The 13,811-nt window shown below is 42.6% G+C and overlaps 1 protein-coding gene across 9 annotated transcripts in view; it reads left to right on the top strand.

The window, feature by feature from the left end:
* The window catches only part of CEP63 (centrosomal protein 63), a 58,374-nt gene extending 46,455 nt beyond the window's left edge, over positions 1–11,919 (top strand). For 6 of the 9 annotated variants that reach the window (XM_058552756.1, XM_058552728.1, XM_058552709.1 and 3 more), the window contains 3 exons: positions 1,902–2,107; positions 2,874–3,153; positions 5,355–11,919. In XM_058552756.1, coding sequence (XP_058408739.1) covers positions 1,902–2,107; positions 2,874–3,153; positions 5,355–5,513 — 645 coding nt within the window. In that variant the 3' untranslated portion in view covers positions 5,514–11,919. Of the gene's footprint in view, positions 1–1,901; positions 2,108–2,873; positions 3,154–5,354 lie in introns of those variants that run through there. The other 3 variants (XR_009221841.1, XM_058552765.1, XM_058552774.1) reach the window with 3 other exon arrangements.
* Positions 11,920–13,811: the final 1,892 nt, after the last annotated feature.

Genomic DNA, 13,811 nt, shown 5'->3' with positions numbered 1-13,811 from the left:
TTTTTTGTCTTGGTGATTATAGCCATTCTCACGGGTGTAAGGTGATATCTTAGTGTAGTTTTGATTTGCATTTCCGTGATGATTAGTGATGTTGAACATCTTTTCATATGCCTTTTAGCCATCTGTATATCTTCCTTGGAAAAATGGCTGTTCATATCCTCTGCCCATTTTTTGATTGGGTTATTTGTTTTTCTGTTGTTCAGTTGTGCGAGTTTTTTATATATTATGCAGATTAACCCCTTGTCAGATTCATGATTTGCAAATATCTTCTCCCAGCTGGTAGGTTGTCTTTTCATTTTGATCCTGGTTTCGTTTAATAGCCAAAATTTTGAAATAAACTAAATGTTAATCTGTAGAGGGATGGTTAATTTGTTGCTTTCTATACTATGAAATATTGTGCTGTAATTTAAGGTGGCAGATGAAAGTATGCATCTAATCTTGCTCCTTCCCCAGATCCCTCTAAAACTATAATGAAAGGATTTTTTAAAAAGCGCAAACCAACAAGGATGGGAAAAATAGGAGAGGAGACAACAGCTAAACATTTTGTAATGGGGGAAGATGGATGGATAGAAAGATAGAAGGAAGATGACTTTATATGCCGTGGTAAAGCCAATAGTAAGCTAGTAGTGGAGAAAGCCAAGAACCAATCTTATTTACACCACAGAATCTTCAAAAGGCTCGGGATTTGGCAATACCTGACTGAGAGAATCTTATCTTGTGCAGTGATTACCTGTTCATATTTAAGAGTTGGGAACTCTCACGGGTGCGTAAGCTAGACTATGTTCAGAGATTCTGTGTGGCTTAATTTCTTCTGAAACCTCCATCTAACAGTGGTATTACTGTCCTTTCCTTACACAGCCAGATGTGTGCTTGCTGTACAGTTTTTATATTATCTTTCACATTCGTTTATCTGTAATTGTTATTGATAAAATAATAAATCTGAGAAAAATTTAAAAGATACCTAGCAAAGGCAAACATTACCTTTTTTAAAAAGGTATATTTAATGACATCAGACTCTGGCTGGTGAATATCCTGTCAGCAGTTTGAACTTCCTCTGGTTTTGAGTTATACACAGTGTGAATATGATGTACCTATTAAAAATAATTATTAGAAAGTAACTTTTTGCATTTTACCACCTAGGAAGGTAGAATTACTTTTACAAATGAATATGTGGGTTAAATAACTATTTTAATAAAATTAATTATCTTAATAAAAGCAATAGCTCTGACAACATAAATTATTTCCACATTTAAAAAAATTGACAGTAGTTTACAGTTTAACTCATATATACTGCAAATTTTTTCTTTTTTGAGATTTTATTTGGCGGTGACAACTTATAGAAGGATTTTATAACTTATTTTCGCTACTGGAACACAGATAGTTAGGAGGTCGTATTTTAAGTTCATGTTTTTAGGTCGATTTTCTCTGTCAAACCGCTCTCAACCAGCTTATTTTCAGAAAATTCTTTATAGAAAAGACCAAGCTAAACATCAGACTAAACTCAGAAGAAGATTACCATAGTTTCTCAGAATGCTAATGAAAATATTTTGTCATTAGAAAAAAATGGTTCAGACTACTGTTTTTTGAGGTACTGTATTACCAGGAAACACCTGGAATTGAAGAGCAATAAAATTTATGATCACAGAACTCAGACCAGCTCAGAGTAGTAATTCCCACCTGATACTTGAATGCTGCTTTATCATGTCCCATTTACTGTAAGAAACAGAACGCTTTTCCTCTCTTAGTCTTAAAAGGACCAAAAACAAATCTTCACTTTTTCCAAAGTAAAGCTATAGGTGAACTAATTACAACTAAAAAAAATGTGATTTTTCCACCAGCAGTGTCACATCTCGCAAGTATTCTGATACAAATTACGTGACTTGAATATTCTTTTTTATTAGGCAAAAGAGATTTCACTAGCAGACCTCCAGGAGAATTATATTGAGGCATTAAATAAATTAGTGTCTGAAAATCAACAACTACAGAAAGATTTGATGGATACCAAATCTAAGCTGGAGATTTCTACTCAGATGTGCAAAAAAAAGCATGACAGGATCTTTAAACCAACACACAGCAGAGCACCTGAGTTCAAGAATACAGAGTTCAAGTACAATTTCTTCACAGTTTGTTTAAAATGTGTATCATTGTAATGTAATTCTCATTTCTTTGAGAATAATTTCTAACTTACAGAAATTAATTCTTCATCAAGGGACTCTATGTTTTATTCTGAAGTACAGTGTGCACTAGTAAACTACTCTATCTGCTGCTATCAGGTTAACAAGTGAAGGGGGTTATGTAGCACTTGGTCATTTAGTTTAGACACTCAGGGTGTAGGTATATGCCTCCCACCTCCCGAACCCCACTTGCCCTATAAGAAGTAAAAGTTGGCTTTTTATAAGAAGCTTCTTTGGTATTTTTGGTCAATTAATTATAGGCTGTTACCGTAAGAAGTCAGCATTCGGTGAAAAACCTCCTGGCTTCAGCTCTTACTATATGGTTTACATGTTCTCCTACCAAGAGCCTTTGGGGACGCCCTCACGCCTACTCCCACCTCCACCCCCAGATGAAGGGAGGTGCCCTTCCTATGTGCGCAGTACTTGCCCTGCCCCAGCACTGACCACTCTGGATTACTCTGGCAGCTTGTCTGCCTTGCTGTATTGCAAGTGTGTGAGGGGAGAGGCCTGGCCGTGGGGATTGGATATTTGGGGCCGGAATGAAAAGAACATCTGGTCTGAGTGGGCTGCTCATTTTATAAATTACAGCCTTACTAGTTAGCCTGTTCCTTTATTTTTAAGCGAACTTCGTACAACATTTCTGTTTTAAAAGAGAAAAGTTGCAACAATTTTTGTTTTGTTTTCTAATCTGCTATCCAGGCCAACCCATGGCCAGCACAGACATGATGGAATAAAGACTGACCACTACAAAACAGGCCTTCATTCTCCGAGAGGACAAGCGTCGGATAGTACAGAGCCCGTGTCCAGGGTCCTCAGCCCCCTGAGTCCTCAAATCAGCCCTTGCAGCTCCACCATCTCTTTGCCTTCTAACTTTCTGTGTAAAACTCAGTCTTTGCCTTCAGTGCTAGATACAAATGAAGCCAGTTTTTCTGACACTGTCTCTGAGAGTATAAATGACCACGAAGAGTTTATATCTTCGGTATGGAAACTTTCTGATCTTACTGGTTTATTAAGTTTATTTAGTTTGATGATATTTTTTATTTTAAGAATGAGGAAGATGATGGGTTTTATTTTTCCTTATTGGTTCTCTATCTTAGGTACCCTTTATTGTTCTCCTGTATTTCTGTCTTACGGTTTTGCTTAAGAAGACGTGTTCAGCCACCATTATTTTTCAGAATACATCTTAGTTCTGAAATATGAGTTATAGGCATTCATTTGGTTTTAACCCTAATTATAAATTCCTTTCCTGTGTTTTTCAGAGAGGGTCAATTTTGTGTTGGAATGGTTGGTTCAAGGAATATCTCTGGATGCCAAGATGGTCCTGAGGCATAGACAGTGAAGGAGGAAAAAAGGAACAGCTAGAAAGGGAAAAGGAGATGGATGGGGTGGAGGAAGGAATTGCATCTGACATGTCCAGAGCATGGATTCGATGCCACGCCGGTGGTGGCCCTGACGGCAAGGGCTGCCCTTTGACGCTGTGCTGGCCCCTTGTTCCTGCAGCTGCTCTGCAGCCTCTACTGTCTTTTTTGCCTTCTGTACTGAAGCACTTGCCTTGGGCCGTTCATTCCCATCACCAGTTATATGGTCCTATACCTGTGAAAGTCCAGTATTTTTGACTTTTTAATGTGCCAAAAAATCCATGGAAAGGTTTTCTTTTTGTTTTCACAATGTAATTCTGAAGTCCAAAAAAGTCCTGAAAACTAACTTTCTTCCTGAGTTTGGCAGCAAAACTTATTTGGCACTAAAGCCTGACCTGGCCTGAACTGACCTGATGTGATGATATGTGTAGACTTTATCGCACTTAGCATTTTATTAAAAAAATGTTTTGACTATGGGATGTTACCTCAGACTCCTCTAGGGTAATACAGTTGATCCTCATTAGTCGTGGATTCTGTGTTTGTGAATTTGCCTACTCGCTAAACCGTCTGTAACCCCAGTCAGTAAACGGCACTTGCAGTCATTCGTGGATGTGTGCAGAGCTGCAAAAAACTTGTGTCACTGGATTGCACTTTCCCAGCTGCGGTCCGCAAGGGTGGCCCTCTGCCCCCCCGTTGCAGCTCTCATCCAGAGACAGCCGGAAGATGGAGCTCGTAGGGCAGTGCGGTGCAGTGCAGGAAGCTCAGGCGCTGGGGCCCAGTGAACAGGGTTTGAACCCAAATCTAGCACTGTTAGCGGGGTGGCCTCAGTCAGGTCACTAAACGCTTCTCGACCTTGTTTTCTCTTTTGTAAAATAAAGAAAATGGAATCTATCAGGATGAGTTGTTTTCAGGATGATAATCTATATGAGATGTGTGTGTATATTTTCCTAGGAGCAATGGTTCTGTGTTCACTCATTCAGCATTTGAGGTGACTTCATAGAAAATAACTACTGTGAATGAGGGTCGACTGTATGTGGTATATGTCCGTGTTACCTTCCTAAAATCTGAATTCTGAAATACCACTGGCCCCAAGGGCTTCAGATAAGGAACTGGGACTGAAATTTTGGAGGAGGGAAAATACTGATTTTAACTGGTGTCTAATATGTTATAGGTGGATTTTCTGTGCTTTAAAATGAAAGTAACATATTCAGATTTTAAAAGTGAGTATGAAAGAACAGCATTAAGTCTATTCTCTTCTGGATGCGAAGGATATACAAGTCTAAGTTGAGATAGTCTTCAGACCAATAACCAATACCTTACTTTTATATGACACTTTATACAGCTTGGGTCAGGAAGGGAGAGAGATGTGTTAATTTTTTTTTTTTTGTGAGGAGGACTAGCCCTGAGCTAACATCCGTGCCAATCCTCCTCTTTTTGCTGAGGAAGACTGGCCCTGGGCTAACATCCGTGGCCATCTTCCTCCACTTTATATGGGACGCCGCCACAGCATTGGCTTGACGAGCAGTGCGTCGGTGCGCGCCCAGGATCCGAACTGCTGAACCCTGGGCCGCCACAGCGGAGTGCGCGCACTTAACCACTTGCGCCACCGGGCCGGCCCCGAGATGTGTTAATTTTTGCAGAACTTTTTTTTTTTTTTTAACTATTCTTGTCATTAGGATAAAAACAAAGAAATATCTCTTCAGAGGAAAACGTATTTTTAAAAAGTCACTTTTTGTTATTGCTAGTTAGAAAGTATCATGAATAATGTGTCTTACAAATATACTATTCAACTTACGTATGTCAAAATTTGTTTCTTTTCCAGTGTGCCTTGCCCGTATCTCCCCTTGGGTCAATAGCTACAAGGTTTTTGGAAGAGGAGGAACTGAGGTCCCATCATATTCTAGAGCGGCTGGATGCCCACATTGAAGAACTGAAAAGAGAGAGTGAAAAGACGGTGAAACAATTCACAGCCCTAAAGTAGCCTCTCCAGAATCACAAACTTGGAAATAAAAATAAACAACACAGAGCTACTGTCATCTGAAGTAGTGCCTCTTTAAAAACAGGAATGCATAAAAATCGCCCAGGTGAGACATACTAAAGCTGTTATGAAGAAATCTGAAAAGCTGTTACTTCTTTAAGGCATTTTCACTGCACTGGTTTATTTGAAGGACTTTTTCCAGCAATAACTTGGAAGAATAAACCACTTTGCTAGACTTTTTTTCTCATATTAATATCTATTATCATAAAATAATACTTTCCTTTGCTGACTTAAATGTGAAAAACTATAGACTAATTAAAATAAAGATTTTTATGATACATGATGAAAATAAAGTAACTATAGGAACTTCCTATAAGGGAAATACGTAGCAGAAGTATGGATTTGAGTCACACTGATCTGGACTGATATACTGGTTTTGCTACTTACTAGCCAATTGGGCTGGTACTGTGCAAAGTCGGGCTGGAAGTGTATAAAGGGGCTAGAGAACTTTGACCTGAAGCCCTCTTTTGCTCAAACGCAAGTGTAAGAGAGAGGTAGAGGGGGTGACAGCGGCTGGTTTTAGTGTGTGGTGCCTATGGAACATCCATGGAGATGTTTGGCAACTGCATTTCTGGAGAGAGGTTTAAGGGAGAGATCAGAGTGCAGGAGGCCTTTGAAACCATGGAGAGTTGATAAGATCCACCTGATGAGATCTCCTGAGAAGGGTGTGGAGAGAGAGAGAGAAGAGCAGAATGTAGGGCTTGGGGCCCTGAAGGATGCCAGTGTATGGAAATAGATCCGCAGAGGAGCTAGAATGTGCAACTAGAGACAAGAAGGTAAAGTGGACTGTACTTGCCAGGTCAAGGATGTGGCTCCCGTGATTCTCCCCTCTCAATGGATCTTTCCTATCAGCATACAGGCACCCTGTTATTTCTCCTTTCCTTAAAGCAAAACAAAACCTCAAGTCCATATGCTCTCTAGCTACTGCACCATGTATTTGCTCCCCTTCACCCAAACGTTTCTGGCAAGACTTGTCTGCAGTGACGGTTGCCACTTCCTCACCTCCCATTCTCTTAACCCTCTCCCACCCCACTTCCATCCCCACCTGTAAAACTGCTCTCTTGCTTCTGAGGTCACCACTGACCTAATTAGTCCCTGAGCATCATTTCATTTCACACACTTGGCCTCTCCCTCTAACTCTCTTGGCTTCTATGACCTGACTCTCCTGGTTTCCCACCTATCTCACTGGCACTCCATCTCATTCTGCTTTTCTGGCTTTTCGTCTTCTAAAGACCCCCCCTAGGGCTTTGATGTGGGTTTTCTCAGTCAACATACTCTTCCCTAGAATGTTCCATTTGATTCTCAAGCTTTTAGTCCCATCTAAAGGCCAGTGACCCCTACATTCAAAACTAATCTTCACCTCTCCCCAGAGCTGCTGTCTTAGATACCTAACTGCTTATGGAATATCTTCACTTGAATGTCTGATAAGCAGAACATTTCCGGGAGAGAACTGTTGATTCTCCTGCTAAGATTCCATGTCAGGACAGCATCATGTTTGCCAGTTGCTAGGAGTTATCCTTAATTCCTTCCTTACCCATACCTCCACACCTAAGCCATTGGGAGGACCTGTCAGTTCTGCCTCCAAAATCCATGTCAGACCCAACCATTTCTCTCCGTCTCCACTGCTGCCACCCTGACCCAGTCTAAGCCGACTCTCACCTAGATTCCGGAAGTAGCCTCCTAACTGGTGTTACTCCTACTCCTGACCCCAATAATTCGTTCTCCTCAGCGCCTCCAGAGTTATCCTTTAGAAATGTAAATGAAACAGTGTCACCACTACTTCCCTTAAAACACTTCAAAGTCTTCTTCACTCAGAATAAATCTGAATTGCTTACCGTAGCCTCCAAGGCCCTCTGTAATCTGGGCCTGTCTCCATCACCACTGCATCCTCTTTCTTTCATCGTGCTCCAGCCACGCGGGCCTCCCTTCGGTTTCTTGAGTTGCCACCAGCTTTAACTGGTCAGGGTCGTTGCGCTTGCTCTTTACCTGGAATCCCTTTCTCCCACCTCACCCGTGATTGGTGTTTTCTCCTCTCTCAGGTCTACACTCAAACGTCCCCTCTGGAGAAAGCCTTCCCTGACTGCTGCTTCCAAAACCTTCTCCCTGTTTCTCTAGCTCACTGTTCTGAGTTATTTCCCTCCTAGTACTCACCACTCTCTGAAATCATTTGTTACTTGATTTACGTTTTTATTGTCTGTTTCTACTTTTAGAATTAAGCTCCTTGAGGGCCAGGCCTTTGCCTGTCTGGTGTGTGGTGGGGTCCTCGTCACCCAGCAGGAGCCCAGCACTTGGGAGGTGCTCACATAGCTTGCACTGGTGGATAAATGTCCTCTCTCAGATGCACCAGGTTTTCCCGTCGTGCCTTTGCACATGTGTCCCTTGGGTCGGCCTCCTCTTCCCACACACTTTCACGTGCCCCTATTATCTTGCTTTGCAAAGCTTTCCCACACCCCCTGACCAGACTCAGGGAGGTTTCTCCTCGTTTCTCGCAGCACCCTGTCTGCCCCTCTGGAAGCACTGACTACACCGAGCTGTCCTCTTCAAATTCTGTCCCTCCCACTAAACTGAAAACTCTTTAGAAGCAGGGACTGGGTCCTGCCTAGATCCTCAGTCAGCACGCTGCCTAACGCATGACAGATACTAAGCAAACACTGGATGAAGGAAGCCACTACCATTCGGAGCTTCATTGTTCTTACCTGTAAATGGAGATAATACCTCATGGGGTTGAGGGGATTTACTGAAAATGTATTTCTGAAAGGGCTTTGCAGACTCTGAAAATACTATTCCCATGTGGATTGGTCTCAGGGGACTTCTGAGTTTCAGACTGTCCCAAGCTTCCACTTAAATATGTAGAGTACAGCCCCTTCTTCTGAAATTTCCTTAGTATGTGTTGACCGGGAGGAACAGTGACGGGCTCTGTAGTCACTGGAGGTACCTAAGGAGTCATGAGGTACCATGTACTTCCTTAAATTTATGCTTTGTTATTTAAAGTTGAAGTAGTTAACTGATTGTCTAAATTGTCAGAACATTTTATAGTAATTTAGTCTCTCAGCTTCATTTTTAAAAAAGATATGCCAAATATTAAAATGTGTCATAACTAAATTTGAGTTAGTGTTTTTTTTCGTGTGTGTGAGGAAGATTAGCCCTGAGCTAACATCTGTCGCCAGCCCTCCTCTTTTTGCTGAGGAACATTGGCCCTGGGATAACATCCATGCCCATCTTCCTCTATTTTATATGGGATGCTGCCGCAGCATGGCTTTATAGGTGGTGCATCGGTGCGCACCCAGGATCCGAACCTGCGAATCCTGGGCCCCCGATGCGGAGCCCGTGCACTTAACTGCTATGCTGCTGGGCTGGCCCCGAAGTTTGAGTTAGTTTCTTAATACACATTTTGGAAAATCAGTGATCAGGGTACCCAGGTGAGATGAAGAGATGAGGGGGCTGTAGTCGACTGTTGGTGTTTACAGGTATGTCTTGTTGGATGAGTTATCTATTCCTCTTGGCCTGGATTCCCAGTGAAGTTTTGTCTGGATTTCTGTGCAGATTTTAGCTGAGGAGGACGAAGCTGAGTTCCCATTGTGGGTGGGGCACTACCTTTCTTTCCATGGAGCCTCATTTGATCTCAACGAGTCTAGGAAGCAGTGGGTGTCATTGTTCCCATGTGACAAGGAGGATTTAAGTGGATTGCCCAGGGTTCCAAAACCCGGGCTCTTTCTAGCAGAGCCTCAGGGTGGAGAGTGGACTGCAGGCAGATGACCCTGTTCCTAATCTAGCTCTGCCACTTACTAGCTGTGTGACCTTGGGCACGTTCATTAACCTCTCCAACCCTTAGTTTTCTCATCTGTAAAGTGGGGGAAATAAAAATTGTACCTACCTGGTAGGGTTTTGTGAAGACTAAATTAACGTGTGTGAAGCACGTAGAACAGGGCCCAGCCTAGTGAGCTCTATCCAAGTACCTTGTTGACTAGACAAAATACAACACCGTGTTTCTGTTGGGTCTACGTAACTCCAAAAAATTCTACCTTCCCTCTCATACACGGACATATAACACCTGGTAGACGATAGGCGATGGTTAGCTGTTTGCAAAACACCCTTGAGCCCAGTACCTAAAAGTTACAGGTGAGAAAAAGAACTGTGTCTGTGACTGAGAACATACGTTAAACAGACAGTTGTTGTGAACGGCACTCAAGTACAGCATGGCAAGGTTAGGAAAAGAAATTTGTTTACTTGTTCTAAAAGCGCTCTGAGATAGCATACAAGAATGCATCAAAAAGAAACAAACAGTGGAATCAGGGCAAAGGGAAAATGAAGGCCGTAAATGTTGATTCGCAAACAAACGTCTCGTCCAGTCCGGTCGCTAGAGGCAGGCAGCAGCATTACCTCTGAGCTGCTTAAGGGCAAAAGCAGAGAAGAAAACATTACTTAAAAGCTTTATGGTGCCCACAAGATCAAAACAGACTGTGGGTTCAAGAGAAGCACATCTTTTCCTGAGTGTGTGTATGAGCGTCTGGCTAGGTGTACGAGCATAAGGAGAGGTCCTACAGCATTTGGTAACTGATAATAATGAGAGAACCTGTCCAGCTTCCTCACAGGGGCCTTCAGTGCAGCTGATGGCATAAGGCTGAAGTGCAATTCAGAAGAACCAGTTCTGAGGTGGTCCCAAACATGGTGGTGTAAAGCTCTCATGGCCTGGCTTGATCAAGGGAAAATGTAGAGGAATGAAGGACTGCAGGCGTTTAAAGCAATCTTCTATAAAAGCTGTTTCACTACAATGCAATTTCGATAATTCAAATAGTTCACTCTTTTTTTCTCTGTGGGAACCTAGAATTTGGGAATTTTATGTTGCCGATGAAGACCAGGTTTGAGTGATTTGACAATCCAATCAGAAGTAAGTTTATACACCTCTTATGAAAAGAAAGAACCTAATCAAGGCAATGCTTGAATGGTGGAAGGTCCAGGAACTCCCTAATAATAAATGCAAAATATATAAATATGCATATGTATAGTTTTCTGTGGCAGAGGGTCCATAGTTTTCATCAGACTCTCAAAGATATCTGTGAACCAAAAAGAGATTAAGAACCACAACTTTGGGCCAGCCTGGTGGCGCAAGCGGTTAAGTGCGCGTGCTCCGCTGCAGCGGCCCAGGGTTTGCCGGTTCGGATCCCAGGCACACACCAACGCACTGCTTGTCAAGCCGTGCTGTGGCGGCGTCCCATATAAAGTGGAGGAAGATGGGCACAGATGTTAGCCCAGGGCCAGTCTTCTCAGCGAAAAGAGGAGGACTGGCAGATGTTAGCTTAGGGCTGATCTTCTTCACAAAAAAAAAAAAGAACCACAACTTTAGGGACTGGAATTCTCCCAGAATGGTGTTCTGTTTCCTGGGGAGAGATACAAAATTGGAGGAGCCCAATCAATTCCTATTGGGGCTGAGTTTTAAGTGCAGTTGAATAGTCATTAAAAATTCAAGCTTTTCAATAATAAAAAAAAGACAACCCAATTTAAAAGTGGGCTAAGGATCTGAATAGACATTTCTCTAAAGAAGATATACAAACGGCTAATAAGCACATGAAAAGATGCTCTACATCATTAATCGTCAGGGAAATGCAACTCAAAACCACGTGAGATACCACTTCACACCCACTGTAATAAAAAAGTAGGCAATAAGTGTTGATGAAGATGTGGAGAAATGGGAACACTCATACATTGCTGATGGGAATTTAAAATGTTGTAGTCACTTTGGAAAACATTTTGACATTTCCTCAGAAAATTAAACTTAAGAGTTACCATATTACCCAGCAGTGCTATTCCTAACTATATACCGAAAGTCGATGAAAACATATGTCCATGCAAAAAGTTGCACGAGAATGTTCATAGCAGCATTATTCATAATAGCCCAAAAGTGGAAACAACTTAAATATCCATCAGCTAATGAATGGATGAACAAAATGTGGTCTATCCATACAATGGAATATTATCTGGGAATAAAAAGGAATGAAATACTGATGCTACAACACGGATGAACCTCGAAAACATTATGCTAAGGGAAGGAAGCCAGTCACAAAAGACTACATATGTATGGTTCCATTTATATGAAATGTCCATGATAGGCAAATCTGTACAGACAGAAAGTAGATGGGTGGCTGCCTAGGGCTGGAGGGTATGGGCGAATTGGAGAGTGAAGACTAAAGGGTACGGGGTTTCTTTTTGCGTTGATGAAAATGTTTTAAAATTGACTGTGGTGATGTGCACAACTCTGAAAATAACACAACTAAAAATCGTTGAATTGTATAATTTAAATGGGTGAATTATATGGTATGTGAATTATATCTTAATAAAGCTGTTACCAAAAAAAGCCTCTGATGCATAGCAACGCCTAAAAAAATTCAAGTTTATATTCAGAAAACATCACAGCACATGCTATTCTAAAGTTTCATATTTTCCACTCTCAGCGCACAATCAGGAGTACGAGTGGTACCCCTCTTTGGAGAGTGGATGATCAAGCTCTGAATAATTGCTCATGGGTGGGGTTGTTCTGTACCAAGAAGACGTGGGGAAGGGCTTTGTGGGCAGTCAGGCACACTGCAGGGTTCCTGTTCTCCCTCCAGTGGAGCACGGTCTTGTCCTGCCCTCGAGGGAAGCAGTTTCCAGGATTACTGAGGGCTCTGGCAGCAAAGTCCATACTAATCAGCCAGGCAGAGTTGGTTGGCTAAGTATATTGTATTGCGGGGCTGCAGGAATGCTTGGCACTAACCTCAGGGGTGAGGAGCACTGTTTACAGAGCATTATAGTGATGGTTACAGACCACTGATGGGGAAATGTGGGAATATGGGACTTGTACCCTAAGACTGCTTGGTAAGTCCCCCAATATCTCCACAAGCATGCCTGGGCGAAACAGAAGGAAAAGCCAGGTACATTACATAAACCTGCTTCACTTCTTCAGCTAGGGAAAACAGATCAGCTGAGACACTGCTCGACACTGGTTTGCCCAGTGCCTTTATGGAACGGCCACTCCTTTGGGAGGCATCCAGTGTGGACGCGTGCATTGTCAGTTCCCAGAGCTGTCCTGAGTCCCGTGGCACTGGCTTGGGGAAGCAGTGGGGGCCACTCAGTGGGCCACCTCGTGGATTTGTCTTGCCCCTGATGTACAGCATAAACTAAAACAACTCACCAGTCCCTGAATCTTTCTGCAATTGAGGACATATATTTCGGATCCTCAGCCTAAAATTAAATGCCACAAACAAGGCAAGAAGTGTTTTGTACCAGTTAGTCCCTTCAGCCATGGTTGAGCATAGCCCTCGCTCCCAGCAGGAGCCTGTAGTCCAAATGTGCAGGTCCCCGTGTCACCCAACAGAGCGGTGGCAGGGGCAGGAGCCCAGTGGCTTCCCCAGTTATCCCTTTCCTGGCTGACAAGCCCCTCAGGCCAGCATGGAACCCTAGCAGCAGCCTGTTCATATTAATAAGTGCTGGACAATGAGCGAAGGGTGGGCAAGGTTCTAAATTGCTGATATATTCAACCTGCTACCCACTGCATAAGCTACCATTTGTAGACTAAGAAGACATCACCTGATCTCTTTATTTTGCTCCAAAAAAGTTCACTAACATATTTTTTAACAACAACAAGCAGTTCCAGTATCTACCCAGCCTAAGTTATTCCTTAAATCCACATTTCTCAAGCTGTTTTCCAGAGATCTGAAATTTTTCAGTGTTACTTAGTGTTCCTTAGAAATACGTGAAAGCAGAATGGAAATCGCTGCATATCGTATTCCCTAGGGCCAGGATGGAATTGGGAGAGCTGCCTCTCTTCCTCCCGCTGGCCAGGATCCCTCCACTCCTCTCCCTGATGGCCTCCCTTATTGCTTCCCCAATTCACTGGGAGCTGGTGCCTTAGACACTTGGAGGTTCTGAACCCTTCGTGTTCCAGGCGCTTCTATAGCAGAGTGGTGAAGAGTAGGGACCCCCCAGAATAATGACTACGTGCATAAAATAGATTACATCATGTTAAAACGAAAGCCAATTATATTGACATTCAGTTACCAAAACCTAAGAAAAGCCAAATTTGTGTTATGGTATTATATGTGCTTCCTTATTAACTCATTACATAATGAGACCGAGTGGCAAGTCTGTCGCCTACTATGTTGTTGAAGCAGTGGTGCATGAAGACAATATTTTGAGATGCCTGCAACGAGCGTAATGAGATATGAAAATATCTGTGGTCTCTATTGGAACAGAGCCCCAGGTACT

Source organism: Diceros bicornis, chromosome 2 (genome assembly GCF_020826845.1).
Source record: "Diceros bicornis minor isolate mBicDic1 chromosome 2, mDicBic1.mat.cur, whole genome shotgun sequence".
Classification (NCBI taxonomy): domain Eukaryota; kingdom Metazoa; phylum Chordata; class Mammalia; order Perissodactyla; family Rhinocerotidae; genus Diceros; species Diceros bicornis.
This window is presented reverse-complemented; position numbering and strand designations above follow the sequence as displayed.